The sequence below is a fragment of the Camelus dromedarius genome, chromosome 1 (genome assembly GCF_036321535.1).
Source record: "Camelus dromedarius isolate mCamDro1 chromosome 1, mCamDro1.pat, whole genome shotgun sequence".
Lineage (NCBI taxonomy): Eukaryota > Metazoa > Chordata > Mammalia > Artiodactyla > Camelidae > Camelus > Camelus dromedarius.
In genome coordinates, this window is record NC_087436.1 from 117244303 (window position 1) to 117272169 (window position 27867).

Below are 27867 nucleotides of genomic sequence, written 5' to 3' on the forward strand. Positions count from 1 at the left end.
TTTTGCCCCTTGCTTTTAATGGGGCATTCTAACAAGATGCTTTTAAAAGTGGATGTTATAAAAGTGTTGAGGACTGATGTTCCATCTCCTTCCCCTTCCACTGGCAGTCTTTTTGTTAGAGAGAAAATATCTTGATATTTCACAATCTGTAAGTTTCCCAGAGTTCTTGTCTCACATTATAGACCCCAACCAATTGTCATCATTAATTTTCACATCGATCAGCGGGAGAGCACAGTCAGCCTGGAATGAAAGTGATGGGAAAATTACAGGGTTTGTTTTGGGGTTTTTTTTGGTAAAGTATTTTGTTGTTATAAGAAATCAGCATGAGCTCATTAGGATAAATTTGTAAAATACAGAAAATAGAAGCAAAGGATCCATCACCTGTGATCATACCACCCAAGTAAGTTGGGCAAACTCTCCCCTGGTGCTCTCTGTACATAGATGACTGTGCTGACCTTACTCAGTATAATCCTATCTATAGACTAATTTTAATTCTGCTTTTGTCCACATAAACTTATGTCAGAATGATTTTCCATTTTATTATTTATTGTTTGAGTAAATTTTTAATTGAAGTATAACACATGTACAGAAAAGCAGGTAGAGCATCATCCCCTCTGAGTTAACACCAGTTGTGAGAGCGTATCATTCTCCAAAAAGAAGCTATGCAGCAATTTCCGTGACCGTTGTCTGTGGGGCAGGGTTCTTGAGTGTCTCTACTCGGAGCCCAGACGACAGAGCCACACTGCCTGGAATCCCAGATTTATCCCCTTTGAACTGCGTGACCCCAGGAAGTTATTCAACAGCTCTGTGACTCGATTCCCCTTTTCTGTAATGACACCATCCCTGCCTCATAGGGACGGAGTGAGAATTAAACAAGTGGACACATGGCACGTGATGTGACTCAGGGAGGGGTAGCTCTTCTTGTTCTGTTTAGGTAGGGTCCCACTATTTGTCTTTTTTAATAAGGCTATGGTGGATATCCTCCAGGAGAGCAGGACTTTACAGGGACTCTCGCAGTCTTTCTGCAGTTGCGGAAACCAAGACCAGAAGAAACGACTTACCCGGGATCACACAGCCAACAGGTCAGAACCTGAGGGAGTGGGTAGCACTCACATCTAGGACCCTATTGCTCCCCAAGACCCTGAGACTTTATGTGGGATCTCACGAATGTGCACATCACTCCTGAAGGTCTGGTTACTGCCCCCATTTGAAAGGGGACCGAACAGAGGGAGTGGTGATGCTTGCAACCTCAGTCCCTCTGATTCCAGAAGCCCCTCCTTCTGGTCCCCATGCTCTAGCTGGCCGATCACCCTCATTAAAAGCTGACAATGTTTGATGAAGTACCTCTTGCAAGGACTAATCCCAGGAAGGAGGTAAATGACTTCACCCTCCTGGGAGAGAAAGAGGGGACCTTTCTCAAATCAGAACAGGGAGTCACAGCCTCTGGAGAGTCTGCCCGCTGCTCTCCTCAAGTTTGGATCATGACGGGCCATGGTCATTTGGATTATGTGCATTTTAGAGGCATGGGCACCCCCGTGTGGGCCCAGAATGGGAATGACAGCTTCATAGTTCTGGTGGTGGATTCATCCATCCACGCATTCACCCATGCCAGGCAGCTATGGGGCACCCATATCATGCTCCTGCTGGGAGGTCACTAGTGAAGTTATCGTGATCTAAGGAAAAGGACCCAGAAACAGATGTGTGCCGTGTGTGGGATGGGTTCTCCTGTGAAGGGATCCAAGAGGTCTTCCTGGAGGAGGGGCCCAGGAGGCTGAGTGCTGAAGGGCCAGCGGGAGTTAGCCAGGTGGAGGGCAGCCTGCCCGTGGCCCTGTGTGCAGCCCCCAGTGTGTGCTTCCTGCTAGTTTACCTTCTTAAGGAGCTGAAAATGCAGAACTGTCCGTTGAAAACAGTTGTAGAAATAGTAGCATTTACTCCAATCCCTGGAAAACCATGAGGTTAAATTCAGCACGAGGCTGGGAGTCTGGGATGGAACAATGTTCTGGCAGAGAGACAGTTCAGGCTTTAGTGCCTGGTGGCTCTGAATTCAAATCCTAATCATCCTTTTACCAACTGTGGTTTTGGGAAAAGTGCCCAACATCTCTGAAATGATTTGTTCATCTTTAAAATGGATACCTAACCACATCCACCTGTGGGAGGCAGAATACTGCCCAAATGTCCATGTCCTAATTGCTAGGAAAAGAATATGTTACTTGACAGGGCAAAAGAGGCTTTGCGGGCGTGACTGAGTTAAGGGTTGGGGGATGGGGAGGTCATCCTGGATTGTCTGGGTGGGTTCGATAGAATTGCAAGGGCCCTTACAAGAGAGGCAGGAGGGTCCGTCAGAGAAGGAGATGTGAAGCCCAAAGCAGAGGTGGTGCAGCTGTTGGCTCTGATGATGGAGGGCCAGGCCGCAAGCCAAGGAGTGAGGTCAGCCGTGAGAAGCCGGAAAAGGCGGGGGACAGGTCCTCCCTGAGAGCCTCCCGGAGGGACAGAGCCCTGCCAGCAACCGATCTTTGCTCCACGAGACCTGGTTCAGACTTGTGACCTCGGGAACTGTGAGAGAATAAATGTAGGTTCCAAAAAGCCACAAAGTTGGTGGTAACTTGTTACAGCAGCCACAGGAAACGGATGCACAAGCTTCCAGAACGCGTCATGGAAACGAAACTCAGAGCACGTGGAGGCCCGCTGGATGGTCCTGGCGGGGTCGAGATTCAGGGCATCCCTTGACCCTTCCAAAGCCTGTGTGACCTTTTTTCCAAATGTCTGCGTGCTGTTTCATCCAGCCCCGGGGGGAAATGGCCTGCCTGAAAGGACTTTCCAAGTTTTTTTTCTTCTTCTTGAGATTTTGACATTCTCTTCAAATGGCTCCAGGACCTGATAACACTGAGAAAGACATTTTTGTTCTTTTGATCTGCAATTAATTTTGGCTCCTGGCTTCGCTCATCAGCGGGGGCAGCTGTAAATAATTGCCGCCTTGCAGAAACAGCTGGTTTTCCAAATAGCTTCTCAAGGCGCAGCATTGGGTCTCTGATGAGTGAGCATCCGCAGAGTGTCGCTCAGGGCGCAGGACCCAAGGGTCCACTGCCACGTGAGGCGGCAGCTGGTGAGGCACAAGGCTCATTCCATTGAGAAGCAGGGAGGCTGTCCTCTTTTAAATCAGGGGAGACGGAATTCACATGTCACTCTTACTCTTTAGTCATGGCAGGAAATTTCTGCCATCGTCTGAAACAGACTACACCATAGAGACTAAGTAAAACAAACAAATTAACAAACAAACAAAAACTACTGGTTTCCACCAGTCACTCTGCTTCCCAACAAATTCCACGATTTCACCATCAAAACCTCCCGTGTTCCCTGCTGCATCCCTGGCCACTGGATCCAGCGCACGCTGGAGGAGAGAGCAGGTGGAGGGGATGATGCAGAACGGCGAGGTGCCCTTGTTGCCGCAAAACCAGCCTCTGTAACCCCAGAAGACGACTGAGACTCGGGGGCAGAGTTTTGGGAGAATCCAGAAAGAGCAGAACTTTGCTGCTTTGCCAGGGGAAGGGGAGTCATACCAGGCTCATGCCTTAGGGGCTGTGAATCCATCTTGGGGTGGGGTCTTGAGGTATTTACAGAAAAACTGAACGGAACAGAAAAGGTGGTAACAGTCAGGGCGCTTTGCAGGGTGCTGCTGCAATCCTCTCAGCCTCGGTAAATCTTCCTGGCGTCAGGAGGAACTCCAGCGGGTCTGTCTGTCCTTCCGCGATTATAGCCTGTTACCTCCTTCCTGGAGCTTAGCCTCTGCGTTAAAGCTAGTAATGAATCAGCAAGCAGTTTTAGCCTCAGGGAAGCAAGTTTGTCTGTCTCCTGCTCCTTCACCGCGGCGCTGCGCTCACCAGCTGGGTGCCCTTGGGCCAGTTATTCAGCCTCTCTGAGCCCCTGTTTTCTCTTAGGGGAAGTGGAGTAAGAGCAAATCTCTCCCTCAGCAGGTATTATCACGAGAATCCTACAGTGACTCGCAGCGCTTGGCACAGGGCAGGCACTTAATAAATGTTAACTGTTGCTATGGGTTGAATGGTGACCCCTGAAAATCCGTATGTTGACACTCTAGCCCCTAGTATCTTAGAACATGACCTGACTTGGAAATAGGGTCACCGCAGATGTCATTAGCTAAGATGAGACCCCCCCTGGAGCCCTGATCCAACATGACTGGTGTCTTTATAAAAAGGGGGAGTTTGGACACAGGCTCACACAGGGAGCACCACGTGAATGCTGACATTAGGCTGCAAAAGCCAAGGAGCTGCGAGAAGCTGGGAGAGAGGCCTGGGACAGACCCTTCCCCACACCTTCAGAGGGAGACGGCCCTGCCACTGCCTTGATCTTGGACTTGTAGCCTCCAGGCCTTCTGGAGAAGAAATTTCTGCTGCTTAAGCCACTCAGTTTGCGATTCGTTATGACAGCAACCCCTGGCAAACGAGCCCAGTCATTGTTGGTTATTAGCATTCCTGAAGAGAACCAAACGTATGTTACAGAAAGACGTGAGCATGCCCTGCTGCCTCCTAAAATCCTGGGAGATGAAACGGAGCCAGAGCGTCATTCTTTCAACATTCAGCAGGTGCCAGGTGGGCCCCTGCCCTGTGCCAGGCATGGCCCAGGTTCGCAGGATGCACCAGTGGCTGAAAGAGACACAGGTCCTTGCCCAGGAGGAGGCGAGCTCCCAGCGGGGGGACCAACCAAAACAATGGCACGAGCTAGCGGGCACCTGCAGGGTGGTTAGAAGGTGTGGGAGGCTGTGAGGACAGTAGAGCAGAGCAGCGGGATGGAGAGGTGGGGCGGGTTGCTGTATTAAATACCATGGTCGGGATCCAGGGATGAGGGAGCTGTCTGTCACCCAGACACCTGGGGAAGAACGTTCCAGGCAGAGGGAGTAGCCAGAAGGAAGGCTTGCATCAGTCAGACCCCAGCAGGAGTCGGCCCAGTGACCGGAGGGGTCAGAGGACAGACGAACTCGGGGTTGGCGGGTCTGTAGGGTGGGTGGGCTACGCATCAGGAGCCGTGACCTTCAGTAGAGGGACACAGCCAACCAACCTTCACCTGTAGGAAGGGGACCGGGGGACCATCCCCAGGTTCCCTTCCCTCCTTCTGATTTCTTACTGCTGCCTTGTTGGCGGACACCCTCTGGAGGCAGCGGGCGAGGGGGCCTGTTGATCTGGTCCTGTGGATCCTTATCCAGGACACAGGGCATCTGGAGAGGCAGACGGTGTCTAGAAGAGGCTTTACATGGGAGTAGGAACACGCCTGCAGGTTTGAAGGATGGCAGGGGGGCTGGGGATCTGGAGGGGCTCAACCCAGGGGATCAAAAGCAGAATGCCATGTTGCGTTAGGAAAGGATCCCTCCGGCCACTGTAAAGAAGTAGGTGTAGGGGAGGGGTGTGGGAAGGACGGAAGCGGGGAGACTGTTAGGAGGCTTGAAAAGAGGCTGCTTTGCCCAGTGAATCATCAGACTGAACACGCTCTAAAGCTGGCACCAAAACTGAGTTCAGTTCATCCTCCTCTGCGGAGGAAACCCTTCCACCGCTGAACGACGACTCTGCGGCATTTCTATGGGTCACAACGTGGCAGGAAGAAACTTCCCCCCCACAGCCTCCACTGAGAGATTAAGTCCCCAGTTTATCGAACAAAGGTTACAGGAACTTAGCAGAGGTGGGTGCCACAGCAAACAAAAGCAGAACCAGAGTTCTCCCTTGGCCCCCAAACTCCCTGGAAGGCGTGGTGGCTGTCAGAGGCTCCATCCAACCAGGCAACACCCACCAGAGCTGAGGAACTAAAATTCAGGCTGAGCAGCTTTTTGGATCCTGCGCTCACATCATCATTCAAGAAGCACTCAGGCCATCTGTGGCCTCGGTGGGAAGTCTGCATGTGGGCATGGGGACTCTCCTGGTTCTGAGGGCTCCTCCTCACGGGAGGGGGGTTAGAAGGGGAGTGAGGAAGAGGGCGTGCAGAGTCAGGACAGGCAGTTTCTCCCTGGGAGCCATCTCCCCGCTGTCACTGCTCCCACCCACTCCCAACACTGATAATAGCTTCCGTCAGGTGGTTCTGTTTCTGAGTTTGGCCAAGGACATTCCCTGACTCCCAGGATATGTGCCTGATGATTCATTTTTCCACCAAACATCTTCTGATCTCCTCCCGATCTCTCCGGTAGCCTCCTTCGGCTCCCCTGTGTCTGGGCTGCCCTACAGCTTCCTGCATCAAAGGAAGGTGGAGACATGCCTCGGGGCTCCAGGCTCCTGATGTGAGCACACTGATTCTGAAGCCAGCTGGCCACTCAGTGTCTCTTTCTCAATTCCTATTCATTAAGGACCAATTTTTTTCCATTTGCCCAGAGTTGAGAACAGTTTAAACTATGATCATAAGCCTCTCAAGGTCTACCTTTTCCTTTCTCGAGATGGGCAGGAGGGTGAGATGTGTTCCCCTTAGAAGTTACGGCAGCTCTGGCCTCAAGCCACTTCTCAAGTGACTGGAAAGGAAAAGATTCTCCCAGGACTTGGGAACCTGGAGGGGCCTGGTCTGCGGGCCGCCTCTCCTGCTCTCCCCGTGGGCTTCAGTCCATGTCTGACTGTGCCCTTTGGTTGAAATGTCTCAAGACCATTTTAATCTATTATACTTGGGGATCACAGACCACCCTGGAATAACAATCATTTAAACAGTTACTTTTTTCATTCTTCAACCTTTGACCCAAACAGATACACATGTCTCACACACATTCATCTTTTAAACAGAAATTTCCAAACAAAGTTTATGTTTCAGTGAATTATTTTCAGCTTTCACTTTAGAGAGAGCCTGTTCCAAGTCGAAAATGACTTCTGAGACCCCGTCTTCTGAACACAGACTGAAAAACTCCATTAACTGGCAGATAACCACAGCTTTCCATGGCCTCTGCTTCTTTTCAGACCGAGATTTGTGAAAGCAAAGATGAGCGCTGGCATATTTAAAACAGAAGCACTAGGCGTTCAGAGTAACACTGAAGCTTGACGGTTTCCTCAGGCACTCTGCCTTGGTGGCAGAGCTGAGCTGGTGATAATGAAGCCATTCCCTGTTCCTTTCCCCCATCCTTCCATAACTGAAGCTTTAGCAATAATCCAGTTTCTGCCTGGGGCGTCACTCACTGCTGGTGCGGCAAGAGCTCCTCAGGGATCCCGCCAGCCCCAAAGTGTCAGGGTCAAGGGCAACCATTTGGGATACGTGGGGGCTGTCCCCAGCCTGGGAGGCATCTTGCTCCAGTGTTCCGACTGCGTGTGTGTGTGTGTGTGTGTGTGTGTGTGTGTGTGTGTGTGTGTGTGTGTGTGTGTGTGACACAGTAGGTTTGAAGAAATGGCGATGGTAGTTATCCCACCGTATTTCTGCAAACCTCGTCTGCCCTGCTCTGCACGCGTTCTGCTAGGCGAGGGGCCGGCCCATAATTGCAGAAGCACACAGTGCATAGTTGCTTAACTGAGTGAGACTCGGTTAAAGCCATTGGAGGAAAGAAGCATCCGCTAACTAGACGGAGCGCTCTGCCTCTGGCTGGGGTCCACGCCCTCTGCCCCAAGCAGTCAGCTCGGATGTTCTGAGGGAGGCTGAGCTCCCACCAGCAGCACCTTCTTTTTCTGGAGCCCTGCACACTGTCAGCCCATGTGGCCCGTGTGCTCATGAGCAGCAAATCAAGCCAGGTGAAGGCTGAGTTCAGCGGGAACCAGCAGAATCAGAAAAAGGCCGGCCTGGAATAGGACAGAATGAAAGGGTAACTTCCATGATCTTGTAGAGGAAGGAGCTCTCCCAGGACCCCGCCATCCCTAAGATGTCAGGGATTCTGCCAAGTGCTGAGCAAGTCAGACACTTTATGCTCAGCTGTATACACAGAATGCAACATAGACAGAGATCGACCTATAAAATTCACAAGAAGTGATGTATGTAAAAGACTTTAAAGGCACATTAAGTCAAATTTGGAGGCTTAGATTGAGTCATATTTGAAATACATGAAATACATGTTTTCCTCCCTCCATCCCTTTCTTCTTTCTTCATGTGTTTAATCATTTAACAGACAAGGAGCCAAGCCCTGCTCTCCATCAGACTTGTGCTGCCTGTATTGGTTTGCTAGCGGTGCATAACAAAGTATCACAAACGAGCAGCTTCAACACAGAAATTTATCGTCTTGCATTCTGGAGGTCAGAAGCTGGAAACCATGTGTTGGAGGGTAGATTCCTTCTAAGGCTGAGGAAGACTCTGTTCTAGGCTTCTGCCCTAGCACCTGGAGATTTGCTGACAATCCTTGGCATTCCTTGTAGAAGCATCACCTGACCTCTGCCTTCATGTTCACATGGTGTTCTCCCTGTGTGCGTGTCTGTGTCCGCATTTCCCCCTCTTTATAAGGATACCAGTCATCCTGGATTAGGGCCTACCCTAGTGACCTCATTTCAACTTGATTACTTCTGTAAAGATCCTATTTCCAAATAAAGTCACATTTTGATGTACCAGGGATTAGGACTTCAACCTGTCTTTTTTGGAGAGGACACATTTCGACTCATAACATTCCCCAAGGGCATAAGAGCCCAAACTGGAAACAGCCCAAGTCTCCATCAACCGATGAGTGGAGAAATAAATGTGGTATATCCAGTCAATGAAATACTACTGAGCACTAAAAAGGAATCAACTATTGATACATATACAACACGGATGAATCTCAAAAGCATTTCAATAACCAGTGTGGAACTCTCATCTGATCTAGACTAATCTAGACTAATCTAGACTGATGAAAAGCATATTAGTGGTTGCCTGGGGCCAGGGGAGGGCACACAAAGGAACTTTGAAATGACAGAAATGTTCTGTATTTTGATGTGGCCAGGGTTTTATGGGTGTATAAATCTGTCAAAACATACCAAACTGTACGATGATTAAAATGGGTACATTTTTACTGAATCTAACTACATATCCATCAATGAAGTTGATTTTAAAATACCATTATTATTCCACATTTGGTCCTAGCACTGTGGGGTGGGCAGAAGGTGCATGTACATGGCTGCTGAATGACCCTGGCTCAGGAGTCCCCAGAGGAACTTTCTTGGGAGCATCAGGAGACAGACAGGTCATCCCCAGCTAACGCCAGTAACCTTCAGAGGCTGCTGTTGACGTTGAGTTAATGTCTTCTCTAATGATTTCAATGTTGAGTGGAAATACCATGTTTACTGTAATGCCTTTCGATGGACTGCGCTTCAGTGCTATTTAAAGGAGGAAGAAAGGAGCCCTGCAAACTTGACCTTCCATCCACTAGGATGGAGAGGGTTGTTTCCATCTCTTCTTCCTCTTTCACAGCCATTTCCTTGGCGTCTTCCTAGACCACATTTACAGAGTGTTTCCAAATCAAGGACAATATTTCCAGCTTTACTTTGGCTCACATTACTGGTTCACGCAGAGGCTTCAGTGACACGAAACGGCCAAATTCCTGCCCCCAACCAAGTACTCAAATGCTGGCATCATGGTGTGAGACAGTGATTATCAACTGGTTTGTGTTTGGGGTACACTTTCTGACTCTGAAATTGATGGTGGTGCCTTTGAAGAAACTAAAACAAACAAACAAAAAAACCCCGAAACAATGAAAAATACTAAAAACACTGAAGTCAGTAACAAGTTCAATGTGACAGTGCAGCACACGTCAATCTCAGTGTAGCAGCCTCGGTGCTCAGTGTCTCCCGATGGCTGGTGCAGTTGTCTTGGTAATTTCTCCAGTCATTTTAGTGCCCTGTCACTGGGGACACTAGCCAAAGCCCCCAAGATGCTTATGAGGTGAAGCCCCCACACGGTCCAGTTATGAGTGGCCATGGCCTCCAGTGCCAGTGTAACTTTAGACTCTTAGACCTTTAACCATAAGAATGGCTCTGACATCCTTAATTGTAGCAAAAACACATTCTATGCAGTGATGAAAATTTGCCAGTGTGAGTATTGGAAATCATTGAAGACCAGGAAAAAGTAAAGATTTGTGACTCAGGAGCTAGGGATTTGCATCTCCAAGTTTTAGCTAGTCTTTTTTTTTTTAAGCAAAAATGTTGTATAAAAGATTTGGAAAAGACTGAAAAATAACAAGTGAACTAAGAAGCCAATGTTATCCCCCAAGCGGAGGTAGCCGTTATAAACTATTTTTGTTTATATTTTTCTAGAGTGTGTTAGTTTCACATAACTGTAATTTATAGAACTGTATATAAGTTGGTATACCTTTATGCCCAGCTCTTTTCACTTAAAATCATATCCTGAGGATTTTTCTATATTATTTTAAGTTCTTTTAAAAATATGAATTCCTACGTAATTATCATCTGGATATTCCAGTGTTTATTTAAGCAATTCACTTATTGATGGACCTCTTGATGGTCGTGTGATGGTCCCTGAGTTACTTCATCCCTCTGATCCTCAGCGTCCTCTTTCTGTGAAATTGCGGCAGGAGGAAAGAGGAGAGGATGGCACTGGACATAATCAGAAGATTTATTTGTGTTTTGAACACAGCCTCTTATTAACCCTCCCCACCCTGCAGACAGCCTTGTTGGAGGGTACTTGGTCCTTCTGTCACAGATAAAGGCCCTGAAGCTCTGGGAGGGGGAGTCGTGCACCGGAGTCCACACAGCTGGAAAGCGGCAGACCCAGGATATGAGCCCCAGGCTGCCTGTCTCTGAAACTTCCATCAGGATGTTTTTGGGCCGTTGGCATTTGAAGGAGCTCAGTGAAGAGTCTGTGCTTACCCGCCTGAGATGGAAACACAGGGACAGCTGAACGGAGGCTGGTGACAGCCCTACAGCTGCGGGAAGCTGGGTTGGGGACATGGTTTCAGGGGCTGCAGTCACCTGGGGTTACGGATCTCACACTCCAGAATGAAGCTGACCTGCCCGGGCACAGGCAGAGTGAAAAACAGCGGAGCCTTCTCTGCCCACTCCCACCCCCGGACCTCTGCCCTGGGAGTTGCCCCTAGAGCACCCACGACACGACACGACACGGAGGGATGGAGAATGCTTGCCTCCCGCCCACTGGAGCCAAAGGTGGGGGAAGGGCTGGGAACCACATACGTTCTGTAGCTTTTCCAGACTCCCAGCAGATAAGCCCACCGTCCCCAATGAGGAAGATTAGGGGAAATGTGAGTGTGTGGACACAGCCAGTGCCCATGATCTGTCACTTTATCCTCCCTGCCTTTCCTCCTTTCTCAAAGAGATGTTTCCTCCTGGTTGTGGCAGCGGAGGAAGTGGCCAAGAGTCTCCAGCTGAGAGCCCTTTAGCCATGACCCCAGTGTGGTTCCCAGCACCATGGTCCCCTTCGCTTGCTGCCAAAAGTGGAGTCATAACTGTCTCTCTCTGACCCTGACCTAGGGCTTGGCCATCGAGCACGTGGGACGGAGACCCCTCCTCATTGGTGGCTTTGGGCTGATGACGCTCTTTGGGATCCTCACCATCACACTGACGCTGCAGGTGAGGACACGTGTCTGTCACTCCCCAAGCGAGGTCTGTGTGGGCCTGGCTTCAGCCCCAGTGCTTTTAGGCCTTTGGCCTGGGGAGTCCCCCAAAGAGCCTGGCCCCTTCCTCCTCCCAGGGTTCCCTCCTCAACTGGCTTCTCTTGCTTTTCTGACTCAGGAAGCCCTTCTGCCTCTTGGATACCTCCTCCTCCAGGAAGGCTTCCCTCACCCCACATCTGAGGGAGACACCCTCCTCTGTGTTCCCAGGGACCCCAGAGGCAATTCTGCAACCTCATCACATAGCAGTGGCTTTCACTGTTGACACATCTCTCTCTCCCGATGGACAGTGAGTTGTGGGGGTGAGGACCATGCCTCTATCATTTCCACATTCCCACCTCCCAGCCCAGTGCATGGTGCCCAGGAGGAACTTGGAACGATCTGCAAATGGATGGCTGGATGGGTGGATGGATGGATGTGTGGGTGGATGGATGGATGGATGGATTGACCAACGGATGGGTGGATGGGTGGATGGATAGGTGGATGAATGACCTAGCAGAGAGCCATACAAGAGCTTGCAAGGCTCCTCCCAACCCTAGACCCCCCTGCAGCAGGAGCTGGAGGACTTGGCACGGAGGGGCCTCCCTCTCCCCCCGCCCTCTGTTCTGGACGTTTGCCGCTTACCCCTACCTGTCTCTCTTGTGCTTCCATGCCCTTGCCCACGCAGAACCCTCTCCGGGAACTCCTTTCCTTTCCTTTTCCCCCGGCTGACTTCAGCTCAGCCTTCGAGGTGAGCACAGACTCCTCCCACCCTGAGTCTCTCCAGACTGGGCTCAGGTGCCCCAGCACCTGTTCCCACACTCATCATGTCCCAGCGCCAGTGACACCATGTTCTCATCAACCATCCGGTCTGCTAGAGCGGCGGCAATTTCCTAAACGTCCTTCCACACCCAGCGTGAAGCCACCCCCACGTGCTAGACAAGTGACAGCCCCTCCAGGCACATTTAATGACAGGAGTTAAGTCATCTTACACCTCGTCAGGACAGCAGGTGTAGAAATACAGTGTTTTACATAATAATAGGGATTGACTAAGAGCATTTTTGAAATGTGATATTGCCTGTAAAAATGTCTCATATTGCCTGCTTCCATCTAAGCCCTCAATACATGTTAGTTATTCATTTATTGACCACCTACTGTGTGCCAGGACTGTGCTAACCTCTTCAAAGGCAACATCCCATTTCACTCCCTCATCTGTAAAATCGGCGATGGGATAGCTTAGGGGTCATCCTTGTCCCAATTTTACAGACGCTGAAACTGGGGCTCAGAGATAGAAAGTGACCTGCCCCAGGTCACACAGCTGGATCGAGGAGGAGCTCCTTCCCTGCCCAACGGCTGCTCTCTCGCAGGACCAAGCTCCCTAGATCCCCTACCTGAGTATCATGTGCATTCTGGCCATCATCGCCTCCTTCTGCAGCAGGCCAGGTAAGGCGTCCCTCCTTCCTCACTGGCTGGCCCAGGGACTCACGGCGCCACCAGGGTGGGGTGTCTCAGTACAGATGACTCCTTGGGGTCCAGGGAGGGGCGAGGGCCACTGAGGATGGAGGGGGAAGAGAGTCCACCTGTTTAAATGCAGCGACTGCCTTCATTTCCATCCCACCGATGGATGGGTAACGGGCTCCCCAAAGATGCATAGACAATAGCGTACGACAGCCCAGCAGCTGGGAGCCGCTGCGAGAGCTGTGAGCCGCTGCGAGAGCTGTGAGCCGGATACACTGGTTTGGGGTGAATCAAAGCTATTCGGTTACAGTCTGTGCCCACAGAGAAGCTCCAGCTTAGTGTGGAAGATACAGGGATGAGATGATGACGATGTCTGAGACGCAGTGGTCATTGCCTGTGTGCTGTACTTGTGTGTACACGTGTGTACACGCGTCCTGGTGTGTGCCAAGCACTTGATGTGTGCTCACTACTTTAGGGCTCCTGGTAGCTCAGGAAGAGGCAGAGATGGGCACCTCCTTGCACAGAGCAAGGAGTGATGGACTTGTCGACTCCCAGGTCCCTCATCACCCACTTACACCTGTGTAGATGTGAAGTCTTCAGAGCCTCAGTTTACCCGGGACCCATCTTCAGTCCCAGCTCTGCCGCTTTCCTAGTAGGAACATCCTCTCCTCTCCTGGGGCCTCAGTCTCCTCATCTGTCAAATGGCCAGGGTGGGTGGGACCGAGGGCCCTGCCCTCCCCTGGCTCTGGGTCTGGATCCCACCGGGGCCCATCACAGGCCAGGGTGGGACCAGGAAGGTGGTTCAGGGAGGTCTGTTGTACAGACCTCTCCGGGAGGGGCTGCCGCGCTGCGTCTCTGCCCTGGTTCCTATGTTGATGAAAACAACACTAAGTTTCTATGAGAACAAATGGAGCTGAATTTCTCTCTCTCCTTTTGTGCTGCTGATTTTCAGGGGCCACCGTGTTTCATGTCCCATCCCTACCTGGGACCACAGAATGTTATAATGAGATGGTGGAATGGGCTGTAGAATGACTGGGGGGAGGCACCAGGCACTCACACGTGTGCGCGCATGCACACGCACATACACACACACACACACACACACACTGCGCTGCCATGATGAGACGGCTGGAGGAAGGGGAAGGCACCTTCCAGGCGGGGTGGCTAATTAACAGGAGGATGAGTTAGGAGCACACGTTGCAGGTGAAGGAGGTTCAAGGAGGGGAGGTGTTCAGCCCCACGCAGCCTCCACGTGTCCCCCCACCATGGGCAGCATTCACAGCGGTGCCCCTGGAGCTGGGCGGCCAGTGGCTCTGGGCGAGGCCTGGGGACACTGGGGTGCAGACCCAGAGGGGCAGTCTCTGTGCTCACAGGGTTTCTAGGCTGAGATGACACCTGCCCAGTGAGATACACGGGCACACACACACCACTGGACACAAACACTCACAGACACACAGGTATGCACACCACACCCGTGCACCCACATGCCCTACATGCACGCATACTCTCCGTCACATCATCCCGGTTCACTTCCTTCCCAGCATCTTTCCTGGTCTCGTCAGCTCACGGTCTGCTCATTTGTTTAACACAGGGATTGACAGACTGTTTTCTGTAAAGGGCACAATAGTAAATATTTTACAGGCCACGCAGCCTCAGTCGCAACGATGCAGCTCTGCAGTGCAAGTGCAGCCCCAGGCAGTGCAGAGGAAGGGTACATGGCTGTGTCCCAATAAAACTTTATTCACATGAGCAGGTGGAGGGCCAGATGTGGCCTGTGGGTGGTGGTCCGCGGAGGCCGGGTTTCATGTGTCTCCCCCCGACTAGAATATAAGCCCCACGAAAGGACCTTGTATGTGGTTCCTTATCTTCCCCTGAGAACCTAGCAAGTATTCCAGACACGTTAAGGAATGGGTGACAGAAGTGAGTAAGGAGCCAGGAAGGAGGGATGTAGGCTTTGGGAGCAGGTGTGACAGTGGCTTTCTAGCTGGCGGAGGCCACAGGCCCCCAGTTCTGCCATATCCCTGAAGTTCCTTAGGAAGAGGCAGCTGGGTTTCATGATGTCAGTGGAAATATGGAGGAGGCATTAGCCAACTGCATGTACTAAAAGGATTAGCTAAGCTGATACCAAAATTCTTTATTAGAGAAAGAACAGACGTAGGTTTAATTCTATTCAAATCAATTACACAAGCATTTATTGAGCACCTGCTCTGTGCTAAACTGGGGGTGGAGGCAAAGATAAAATAGAACTAGATTTTTAAATCTCGAAGTCCAAACTGAAGAGTATGTACTGTTGTTGGAAACGTCCAATCACTTTCTCATCTCTGCAACAAATAGACGGCACACCTGCTATACGGCCGAACAACACCTTAACCGCAGACAAAAAGAATGGTCTCATTGCTTTTAACCCAGCCTTACTAACTTAAAAAACGGTCCTGAGGTCACTGACTTAGCAAAATGATCCTTAATAATGCATTCTTGAGCAGTGCACTTCAACTGCCTGACGGATCGGGTCGGAATTCTGAGTCATGTTAACATCGGTGTATTGGTCAGCATAATGCTAGCTGCCTAACAAATAGGTCCCCAATGGCCACAGCTCCCACAGTAAAACTCACCTCCTCATCCGTGTAACCATCCACAGCCAGTGTCCCTTTTAGGTGGGTGGCTTGGACCCAGGCTCCGTCGGTGCTGTGGCTCTACCAGTCCTGGGGATGCACTGTCCGTTGCATCCAGTAGGCAGGAGAGGGAAATGCATGTGGAGGAAGCTTCTTAAGAGCCTTGACCCAGAGTAACCCCATCTCTTCCATTCATATTCTAGTGGTGAGGACAAGTCACAGGGCCAGACTTAGAGGCATAGGGGCTGGGAAATGGAGGCCCTGCTGAGCAGCTGCTCACCAGCAAGAGCTTTGTGCTGTGAAAGGTGCATCACAGATAATTCGGGCAGCCAGGAATCTCTGCTGTGAGCATGGCCTGTACCTGAAACACCAGTTCCCCCAAAGTGCCAGTTCTGGCCTGAGACCTAGAAGGACTTGTGGGTGCTCATAATGACCAGAGAGCTCAGAAGGGCCCAGGACAGGCGCTGTCACTGCTGGGCTGTTCTAAGAGGGAGGCAGGGCAGGTTACCACAAGTGATTTGGTTAAACCCAGAGGCAGTGACTAGGGTCCTCTCTGGCCCCATCCTGCCCTTTGCCCTGCCCTTGCCACACCGGTAATGGCGTTCGGGCATTAACCTTTCTTGGTTGTGCCCGTGCTGGGTGCCTTACACATCACCCCTACTCTGCACATTAGTCTTGAAACTAGAATTAACCACCCTCATTGACAAATGAGGAAACTGAAGGCCAGAGAGGTTACAAAGTCCCCAACATAAAACTGCTGGTAAGTGTTGGAGTCAAGATTTGAACCCAGATTCTTTAAAACCCTGTGCTTTTTTACCCATTGCAGAGGATGAGAATTCACATCCATGCACAGCTCTGAATTTTTTCAACACATTCCCCCTGGCCCCTGATCTAGTCTTCACACCAGTTTCTGATAATAACAGTTATTGAGCACTTCCTATGTACCAGGCCGTGTTCCAAGTGCTTTAATTCTTGTAAAAATAACTACATGAACACACCCCAGAGTCCAGTTGTCAAAATAAAATCACAATAAGCAGACACGTTTTCGGAATCAAACTTTACTGATAATTCTCAGGACACCACTCATGTTAAAGCACAGGTGAAGTCTAAAACCATCAGTGCAACTCCCCAGATTCTTCCCTGCACATTAGAGGGCCTTCCGGTCCAGGTTAAACTTATAAGGCCTCTAAATAAAACATGCAGGGAATACACTTATACACAGGAACTATTTTACTCATAAAGCATCTTCATTTCATACTTGGATAATTACACAGCTGACACTGGCATTTTCCAGTGGACTGTCCCTGTAGCTACACATTCCATTCTAAATAGACCAGGGATAGCCTACTAAGAAGCATTTTGCACATAAGGACTCTCTCTTATCTTTCTGCCAGAAAATACCATTACAAGGATGGTTTAGCAAGCTTACGAACAGAATGGACCGGGTTATTTTTTTTTCCTCCCTCCCTATCCCAGGTGATAAAAGATGCATTATAGGTAAGCTGTGATAGCTTTCCTTCCCAAACTAATTTTATTCCCATTTTATAAATGAAAAAACCCAAAGAACACATTAAGTAATTTTCCCCAAATCACGCAGCTAAGAGGCAAGGGCTGGATTTGAACCTACACCATCTTAGCCTGCCGTCTTCACTCTGATCTGTGCACATGGTCAAAACTCATTGGCTGTTTGCTAAAAGGTGGTGCAATTAGCCCCTTTTGAATTGACCTGCAGGGCCGACACAGAGAATTGAGGTTAAGAGGGGAAGCTTCTGTCTTTATCTGCTTAGGCTGCGTCTACTCTGGGTCAATGTGAATCAGTCCTGTGTGTGTCTACACAGAAAGGTAGAATTCTGCCATTCGTGTCTAGTTGTCAGATCTCCAGGGCTGAAGGTCAATTTAGAGCAGTTTGATTTTCATGGTTTCCAGCTGTTCCTGCTTCAGATACTATCTGCACACCGAGGTCAGGATGGGTCCTTCTTCGTCTCTTAAACTCAGATACTTTCTAAATCATAGCACTCGGTATTGACGCAAAGGCTGAGCTGACACGCACGGAGCTTCACAATGAACTGGGGCAGAGCAGCACATGGGAACAATTTCAAAGCTGGTGGGGGACATCCGAGACCCTTTGGCAGATGAGGAATTATGCCCGGGAGCTGGGACGAATTAGAACTAAGACATCCCAAGTTCATAAAAGAACAGAAAGGTTTTCAGTCCAGTTATTCATTGGACACTTAAGTCTCATCGAAGATTTCCCTGCCAGGAAGTCCTCCAACCATGACTTGATTGCTTCCATTGATGGGGAACTCACTAGCTGACAAAAAGTCCAACATCAGCGAACTAGGGCCTGTAAGCCAATTCTGGCCCATGGCCTTTCATGTATGACCCACGAGCAACGAATGGCTTTTACAATTTAAAAGGAAAACAGGAAGAATGTGTGACAGAGACCAGACATGGTGGCCAAAAATAACCCTGATCTATTTCCTTTCTGAGCTTTTTCAGAAAAAGTTCGCCACCCTCTCTAGAGTCCCTCCATTCTGACATTTGGAAGAAGGAGAGTGAGCTAGTTTAAGAGGGAAAGAAAGATGAATTTCCACACAGCAGGACCAGCCAGCAAAAATGCCAGAATGTAAAAGGAAGTTAATGGCAAAGGAAACACCAGTGACCCAGCTGGACCAGAGCAGTGGTCCCCAAACAGTGCTGAATCACCTGGGGAGCTTCTAAAAGTCCGAATGCCCGGGCTGCCTCCACAGCCAACCAAACCCTGGTCTCGGGGTGGGACCTGGTCCCACAGTTTCTAACACTCACGCGTGATTCCAGCCTGCAGCCAAATTTGGGAATCCCTGGGCTAGAGCCTTGTTTTTCAGCCTTGGCTGAACACTTTACAATCCCCCAGGTGGCTTAGAGACTGACAGTGAACGCTGATTCAGGCCTCAGCAGACGCCAGCTCAATGGCACCTCTGGGGTGGCGCCGGCGAGCTCGGGTGGGACACGGCACAGAGGACGAGTCTGGAGCCAGTCCAGGGAGCCTGGGGCATCACACTAAGATTCGCGATTTTATCCTGAGCTCCAGAGAGGTCTGCTGGGGGAAATCTTAAGCATGAACTTCACGGGGCAGATTTGCAGTGAGAAGAGTGGATCTGGGAAGCGGATGGGAGGGTACAAACCAGTTACACAAAGAATGCAAATTGGGCTCATCCACAAACCCACCAGAAGTGCTTCCCTGACCAAAACCACAAAGCTCTGCCTTCTGTGCTTTTCCTCAAACCCTCACTCTCCTCGTGATGATCTTGTTTCCCTCCCGGTGTTTGCAAGCGCTGCTGTCTCATAACCACGCTGTGTGCTGAGTGCCTGGCACTTCAGACCCAGCTCTCCATCAGTGTCTGAGAGGGTCCCCAAGGGAGGTCCACCTGGCCCCCAGGCTCAGATTATTGCCGTGGACTCGGTTCTTGTCTTGCTGCAGAAAGAATTCAGAGACGAGAAGAGGAGGTTAAAGTAAAGTGAAGATTTATTAAAGGGTAGACAGTACACTCTCAAGGAGAGAGCGGGCGGGTTCAGGTGAGCATCTGCCCTGAGTTTCTTTGGCGAGTTGGTTACTTAGGGTGTGAAAATGAATGGGTGGGATAGTCATTGGGGAGGAAAGGGTCTGGGGTCATATTCCCTGATTTTCATCCTAACTCCACCTTCCCGAAGGGGTTTGTTATTTAGTCTGGATCTGAAGTGTCTTGGTGTCGGTGCATGATGGGTACTTCCAATCTGCAAGGCTAATTTTATTGAAATGAAGGCATAATGAGCAAAAGGTTACTTCGGACACTGGAGATTCTTGCCCTTTCCACCTTTCTTTGTCGGCCTCCAGGGCACTTGTCACTCCAAAATGTGTGACCACTTATCAGCCCAGAGGTTCCTGCTTTTCTTTCTCTGCCCAGCGACCCCTGTTTTTACATGATAAAGGGTTTCCTGCATTAAGCCCGTGCCCCTCCTTTCTACCCAGTTCCTGCCATTTGGCCTTTGTCCTCCTTTCTTTGCTTATATCTAGCTGTCTGCCTGCTCTAACAAAATCAGCTGTCCGTCCTTACCCTCTGCTCCCCAAACCCCCTGTGTTCACCCCGCAGCTGGGCCCCGCCCCCTCCAGCTACTGTGGCCATGAGATCAACCAGGGCTTAGAAGCTTCGCTTGGACTCACACTGACGGCACACAGCTTAAGCCCCCAGGACAATGACCTGTCCGAGGGGAGCTGCCATTTGGGTTGTGAGAGCACCTTGCATCTTCCTAAGTGGACAGGAAGGAGCAGATCCCAAGAGGAGCCACCCTAGGAGACTGGCTGGGAGACACTAGGAGATAAATGGCCGAGGGTTTCCTGGTGGGGGCCGCCCCTCCAGGATTGAATGAAAAGGCTCAACCTCCCAGGAGAGAAGCTTTAAGTTAGCCTGAGGCAGCTTCTGTGGCGAGCAGATCAACTCAAGGAGACTTGACAGGGAGCTGGAATTAGGTGAAGGCAAAGAAAGAAAACCAGAAAGGCAGTTTCCTGCCACATATTTTATTCGTGGGCATAACCCCCAGGCAGTGGCGGAGAAGCCTAATGAATGAGGCAGATGAAAGAACTTAAATTCAAGGGAAAGGAGATTGTCCCGAAGCCTGTCAGTTACAGTCTGAAAAAGCTTATGACGGCTGACTCTGTGCCCGGCACGAAGTTAAGCCCTGTAAGCACAGTTTACGAGTGGCTGGGAAGGACGGACGCACCCTGGTCCACGCAACAGGGTGGAGTTTGATCTCAGCTCTTATGAAGGTGCACACTGGGATCTGAACGCTCCAGGGGCTCGCGCAGTACTGAGGGAGGAGATGCCAAGTGCCCAGGGAGCAGAACGGGACACCTCTATCTGTCACATGGACTTATCTGGAAAGACTGCCCACATGTACTGACCTCTGCGGGGACCATCAGGATCTCTGCCCTGCCTGCCCCTCTTGCCCACCCCGACCCTCTCCCCACACCACACATTCTCCCTGCTTCCCGGCCACACGGAGGTGCCTGCAGCTGCCCCACTGGCCACCCATGCTTGCAGAAGTCCAGCCTTTGCACATCTGTTCCCCCACCTTATCCATTTGAGGAATGGCTTCTCAGCTTTAAAAAGTCAGCGCACACTGACCCTTGAACCTTTCTTAGAACCAGACAGCCCCTCCTCCGTGCTCCCTCCGCCCCGAGATTTGCTGCTGGTCTCATTCTCTTCACCCCGTACTGCAGAGGCCGTGGCTGCTCAGTCCCATCTAACATCGGGGGTGTTGCAAAAGCAGGGACCTCGTCTCCATCCCTTCTGTGCTCCAGGCACCAGACACAGAGCCTGGCAACTGGCTAGCACTCAGGAAGTGATTGTATTTCTCACGTATTTATTCGACACTCACTCAGAAAGTCCCTACGGTGTGACGTGTGGTGTTTTCTGTGTTATTTTTCCCCACGCCAATTCTCCACGTCTCTCACACCAGCTGGGCGTCCAGCCATTCGATTCAGTCCTCACGCTATCTGCCCAGAGCGAGCACAGACCCTCAAGACCAGGGCTCAGTCCCGCAGGACTCCCCGGCTTCGCACGCCAGCTGCAGCCGGGGTCCCCGGGTGACCGCATCTCCTCCTGACTGACTGCAGCGCAGGGCTTCCCAAGACCCGCCCCCTCGGGTTCAGTGCTTTGCTAGAATGCCTCCCAGAACTCTGGAACATGCTCTACCTACGACTACAGCTTATATAAAGGACACAACTCAGGAAATGGGAGAGACGCCCAGGGCGAGGTACTGGGAGTGAGTGTGGAGCTTCCGGGCCCCGTCCCGGGCCCCCACCTTCCCAGCCCCTAGCAGTGCTCACCAGCTTGCAAGCACCCCGACTCCATGTAGGAACTTCTGCAGAGGTTTCATCACACAGGCATGATCGACTCAGCCACTGGCCAGAGGGGACTGAACTCTGCCTCTGTGGAGGTAGGAGGGTTGAGCTGAAATCTCCAGCCTTGTCAGCAAGGCCAGCTTCTCCTTGGAAACTGTCTAAGGGCCACGTGAGTCACCTTCTCAGCATAAACTCTGGCGTGGTGTTAGGGGCTCCGTAGGAACAAGGAGACGCTCCTATCACTCAGGAACTTCCAAGGGTTTGAGGCACTCCATGCCCTCTGCCAGGAACCAGGGAGAGAGACCAAATGTGTATTCTTATTGTAGTTCCTTGCCAGGCTCTGGGCCAGGATTGGAGATAACAGAGAGCCAGACAGACGGTGTCCCCGCCCCCGCGGACATGCCTGAAGCATAAAAGAGCAGCAGGGGCCGCCACCCATGCAAGCCTGAACAGGCACAGGATAGACTAATTTTAACTGCAATTAATTTCTCCCTAATAAGAGAAATTATATACTAAGAAATGATTGGGCCAGGTAAGACTGAGCTTTGAAGCACCACAAACCACTGTCATAGTTAAGATGTTCTGTCACCAGACCCACCCCCAAGAACTAATTTTCATCCCAGTTGAGAATAATGTAGATAAAGACATAAGTTCGTTAAGTTAGTACAAGGGGTTCCTTCGTCCCAGGAGGGCAAACAGGAATAAGAAACGTCCCAACTAGGAGCTCAGAGCCCAGGATTAGAGGCAGTTTCTAAGCAAAGAAAAAGAGGACGTAATCTATCATCATCGGGGAAGGAGTCTGGGTGAGAAGTTGAGGCTCAGAGAGGTTAAGTGTTTACCAAGAGTCACACAGCTGATGAGCAGGGGAGCTAAGATTCCAGTTCAGGTTAGTGTGACTCCAAAGCCTGAGTTCTTAAGATCTACAACAGGCTACCAAGATAAGGCAGAGTTAGAATCCAGGCTTCTTTTATACTAAAAGCAGAAGGAGTAAAATCAAACATTTCCTGGTTCCCATCAGCCTCCAGAGGGGATGTTAATTCCTTCCTTCCTGCGGTCAGTCACAGGTGGGCCTGCTCAGGGTGTTTCCTGTGAGCTACACAAAGGTATTTTAGCTTAATGCTCATTACCTGGGAGCCAGGGTTCCCAGAGATGGGCCATTATGTATAAGTTTAGCTCATAGGCAACATCCCTTTAGGGATGAACTTGTAGCAAAAGCAATAGAAGACAAAGGTTAGAGTAAAAGAAACAAATCCAACATGGAGTCAGATTTGTTCTCCCCGATTACAAGGGTCCCCGCTGAGAATGTATGACACACTCCACCGGGGTAATTTGAAGAGAGTTTGATGAGAAGACAAATTGCAATGGTGAAGGCAGACTACTGGGAAATGTCAAAGACCTTAATTAATTTGAATGTCTCAGCATACGACCCAAACATCGTCCCTCCGCCAACTGGCCATGTAGGAGGCAAAGCCATTACTGAAAGTCAATTCATCAAAAGTCAACTCCCTGAATGGTCAGATGGCTGAAAGCCAAGTCACAGAGAAAAATAATTTGCTGAATTTATCTTATCTCTTTTAACTCATCTATCAAGAATGTACAGAATTCGGTGTGGAATAGAATGGTTTTAACGCCTTTAATTGATTTCTGTCTTATGCTTCATTTTGCCTGCATAGGTGAATTTTGAACATTTTCCCTCTGTTTTTAAATTTAATTCCCTGTTGTTACAGCTGAAGGCTACTGGGGCAAGAGGAAACACAGCTGAGCAGCATAAAATATATCGGTACCCACGGTAAGAACAGTTGTCTTCCTTCCTCTCGGAATCCGTTTCGTTGCAGAGACTCATACACACAAGCAACAGGGTTTTGGGATAGCAAGAGATGCATCGACACATTTATCTTAATTTATTAGATTCCTGTGTTTGGGAAGCAAGAGTTTGGAGAACAAAGGTGCAGAGAGCAAGGGATCCCCACACAGCCGTAGACGGGGTTTCTCTTTTTACCTTATTCTTACTCTTATTCACAAATGGATTTTACATTGTTGTCTTTTGGTGAAATGACCTTGAGCCGACCATGTGCCCTTCATCAGTCACTTTTCCGAGCCCTAATTCTTGGCCAGAACGAGGAGACACCAGACCCGCATGCCCCAGGTGAGCCCCGTGCCCCAGGTAACCCCCAGGGGGGCTGTGAGGCTCAAGAAAGAGGATGCTTAGTGGATGCTCTTGGAATCTCACCAGAACTTTAACAAAATCTGCATCGATCTTGGCAAGTCCTTGTTCCTTTCTGGGTCTTGGGTTCCCCATCAATGAAATGGGCTGAACCAGATTTAGGGGTTCTGCAGCTGGATAGCTGTGCTTCAGAACCTTCTTCTATGGTCAGGTGGCCCACCCGCCCCCCATCCAGGCCACTGGGTAGGCAACAGGAATGGCATTTTAACATGTTTTCTGGAAGATCCCTGAGCATCCAGTCCAGCCCAAACCACTTTCCTGTTCGTGGAAGTTTCCAGGGTTAAGGACCAACTCTGGCTGCCTGGAGACCCACACCCAGGTGAACTGGCCAAACTGTGCACTGGCCACTCACTTCTCCCATACAGACCCTCAGGGCAATAGTAAAGGTCGTACGACAATGGTGACAGTGTGAACAATCGTGTGTTTAGCCAGCATTCCGGGTTCTGTGCTGAGTATTTCTCCCCAGCAGTCTCACCCAGCCCTCACACCAGCGTGCTGGGCAGAACGTCTTGTTCCTACTTTGACCACGAGGAGGCTGAGACTCCAAGTGGTTATGACTCTTATGGGTCACGTGTGCAGGTGCCCTGGCATCAGAGGGCTGGCGATGTTTGTGCTCTTTACTCCTGTAGTGGGGGGGAATATTGACCCCCTAAGACTCACGTCCATTCAGGATCTCAGAATGTGACCTTGTTTAGAAATAAGGTCTTTGCCAATGTCATTGGTTATGGGTCTCAAGAGGAAATCACCCTAGATTCAGGGTGGGCCTCAAATCCAATGACTAGTGTCCTTATAAGACATGGAGAGGACACAGAAAGACACACAGAGGGCAAGGTGAAGATGGCAGAGGTTGGGGTGATGTGGCTACCATCCAAAGAACACCATGGTTGGCCGGCGACACTGCAAGTTAAGAGGCACAGGATGGTTCCTCCCTCACAGAATCCAGAGAAAACCAAGCCTGCCAACACCTCGATTTCAGATGTCTAGACTCCAGACCTGAGAGAGAATAAATATCTACTGTGTTAAGTCACCAGGTTTATGATGATTTGTTAGAGCAGGCACAGGAAACTAATAGAGCCACACAGTTGGCAGGAAGATATTTCCTCGCATCCAGGCAGCTGTCGATGCAGGGCCTGTGGGCTTTGGGAATGACAGCTTTCCATCATCTAACCATCCTCATCCCCATCATCGTTAACCGCACAGATGGGGGCCAGCTGCTCACCAAGTCCACGGTGGGCATTCTGCTTATCCAAGAAGACCAGAGAGAATTTTCTCAATTAATATCATCTTCCTTAAGCAGAGCACCTGTTCAGAGGTAGGTACTCTGCCACATTCACCCTGATCTTCACTGCATCCTGCCAATGAAACACCCTACTCCTGACGAGGACACCTGGGCTCCGGGAGCCTGCTTTACCCGCATCCCAGGGCACGTGGCTGGCCCAGGATTGGCACCCATTTCTTCCTGACTTTGATGTCACCTTTCCTGCCATTCTCTCTCCTGTTTTTCCAAACACCTAGTTTCCCTGCTTATCTCTTTCCCACAGCCTAAGACAGAGTTAATTAGCGAGCTTATCTCCTAAGGCAGTGTGAACTTGGAAATGTGGCTGTGCTCTGATTTCTGGCTAAATTGTCTCCAGATAGGATGGTCCCTCAGACGCAATCCCAAGAAAACATGTCCTGAGAGGGAACTTGAGCCCTCCAAGGGTTCCACACAGAAGGCTGGATTTGCAACAGAAATGTGGAACGTTTTTTATGAACAACTATATGGAAACAAAATGGATAACCTAGAGGAGATGGACAAGTTTCTGGAAACATATAGTCCACCAAGACTGAATCAAGAAGAAACTGACCACTTGAACAAACCGATCACTAGAAATGAAATCGAATTAGCAATAAAAAACCTCCCTACAAATAAAAGTCCAACCAGACGGCTTCACTGGGGAATTCTACCAAACATACAATGAAGAACTCATACCAGTCCTTCTCAAACTCTTCCAAAGATTGAAAGGAGGGAATACTCACAAACTCATTCTATGAAGCCACCATCACCCTGATACCAAAACCAGGCAAAGACACTACCAAAAAAGAGAATTACAGACCAATATCACTGATGAACACAGATGCAAAAATCCTTACCAGATTATTAGCAAATAGAATGCAACAGCACATAAACAAGATTATACACCATGATCAAGTGGGGTTCATCCCAGGGACACATGGGTGGTTCAACATACGCAAATCAGTCAATATAATACATCACATCAACAAGAGAAAGGACAGAAACCACATGATCATCTCAATAGATACAGAAAAAGCACTTGATAAAATTCAACACCCATTTATGATAAAAACTCTCACCAAAGTGGGTATAGAAGGAACATATCTCAACATAATAAAAGCTATATATGACAAACCTACAGCCAGCATAGTACTCAATGGTGAAAAACTCAAAAGCTTCCTACTAAAATCTGGGACAAGACAAGGCTGTCCACTCTCACCACTCCTATTTAACATAATCTTAGAAGTGCTAGCCACAGCAATCAGGCAAGAGAGAGAAATAAAAGGGATCCAAATTGGAAAAGAAGAGGTAAAATTGTCACTATATGCAGATGACATGATACTATATATAGAAAACCCTAAAAGGTCCACACAAAAACTACTAGAACTAATTGAAGAATTCAGCAAAGTAGCAGATTACAAGATTAACATTCAAAAATCAGTTGCATTTCTTTACACTAATGATGAATCAACAGGAAAGGAAAGGAAAGAAACAATCCCCTTTAAAATAGCACCCAAAGTAATAAAATACCTAGGAATAAATCTAACCAAGGAGGTGAAAGACTTATACATGGAGAACTATAAACCACTGATGAAGGAAATTAAAGAAGACTTTAAAAAATGGAAAGATATCCCATGCTCCTGGATTGGAAGAATCAATATTGTTAAAATGGTCATACTGCCCAAAGCAATCTACAGATTTAATGCAATCCCTATCAGATTACCCAGGACATATTTCACAGACTAAAACAAATCATAAAATTTATATGGAACCACAAAAGACCTAAAATTGCCAAAGCATCACTGAAGAAAAAGAAAGAGGCTGAATGAATAACCCTCCCAGACTTCAGACAACACTATAGAGCTACAGTAATCAAAACAGCATGGTATTAGTACAGAAACAGACCAGAAATGAATCTACAAACTTTTGGTCAACTGATCTTCGACAAAGGAGGCAAGAACATACCATGGAATAAAGAGTCTCTTCAGCAAATGGTGTTGGGAAAACTGGACAGCAGCATGTAAATCAATGAAGCTAGAACACTCCCTTACACCATACACAAAAATAAACTCAAAATGGATCAAAGACTTAAATAGAAGACAAGATACAATAAACCCCCAGAAGAAAACAGGCAAAACATTATCTCACATACATCTCAAAAATATTCTCCTAGGGCAGTCTACCCAAGCAATAGAAATAAAAGCAAGAATAAACAAATGGGACCTAATGAAACTTACAAGCTTTTGCACAGCAAAGGAAACCATAAGCAAAATAAAATGACAACCTACAGAATGGGAGAAAATTTTTGCAAAAGATGAAACTGACAAAGGCTTGATCTCCAGAATATATAAGCAGCTCATATGACTAAATAAAAAAACAAACAACCCAATCCAAAAATCAGCTGAAGACCTAAACAAGCAATTCTCCAAGGAAGATATACAAATGATCAATAGGCACAAGAAAAGATGCTCAGAATCACTAATTATCAGAGAAATGCAAATCAAAACTACAATGAGGTATCATCTCACACCAGTCAGAACGGCCATCATTCAAAAGTCCACAAATGACAAATGCTGGAGAGGCTGTGGAGAAAAGGGAACCCTCCTACACTGCTGGTGGGAATGCAGTTTAGTGCAGCCACTGTGGAAAACAGTATGGAGATTCCTCAAAAACTAGGAATAGACTTACCATATGACCCAGTAATCCCACTCCTGGGCATATATCCAGAAGAAACCCTACTTCAAAAAGACACCTGCACCCCAATGTTCATAGCAGCACTGTTTACAATAGCCAAGACATAGAAACAGCCTAAATGTCCATCAACAGATGACTGGATAAGGAAGAAGTGATATATTTATACAATGGAATACTATACAGCCATAAAAATAACAACATAACGCCATTTGCAGCAACATGGATGTCCCTGGAGAATGTCATTCTAAGTGAAGTAAGCCA

General features: G+C 49.1%; 1 protein-coding gene across 1 annotated transcript in view; it reads left to right on the top strand.

Annotated features, from left to right (window-relative positions):
- Positions 1–27867, top strand: part of SLC2A9 (solute carrier family 2 member 9) — a 170607-nt gene that overhangs the window by 100756 nt on the left and 41984 nt on the right. Inside the window, 2 exon segments of the mRNA XM_064489355.1 lie at positions 11364–11462; positions 12850–12925. Coding sequence (XP_064345425.1) covers positions 11364–11462; positions 12850–12925 — 175 coding nt within the window.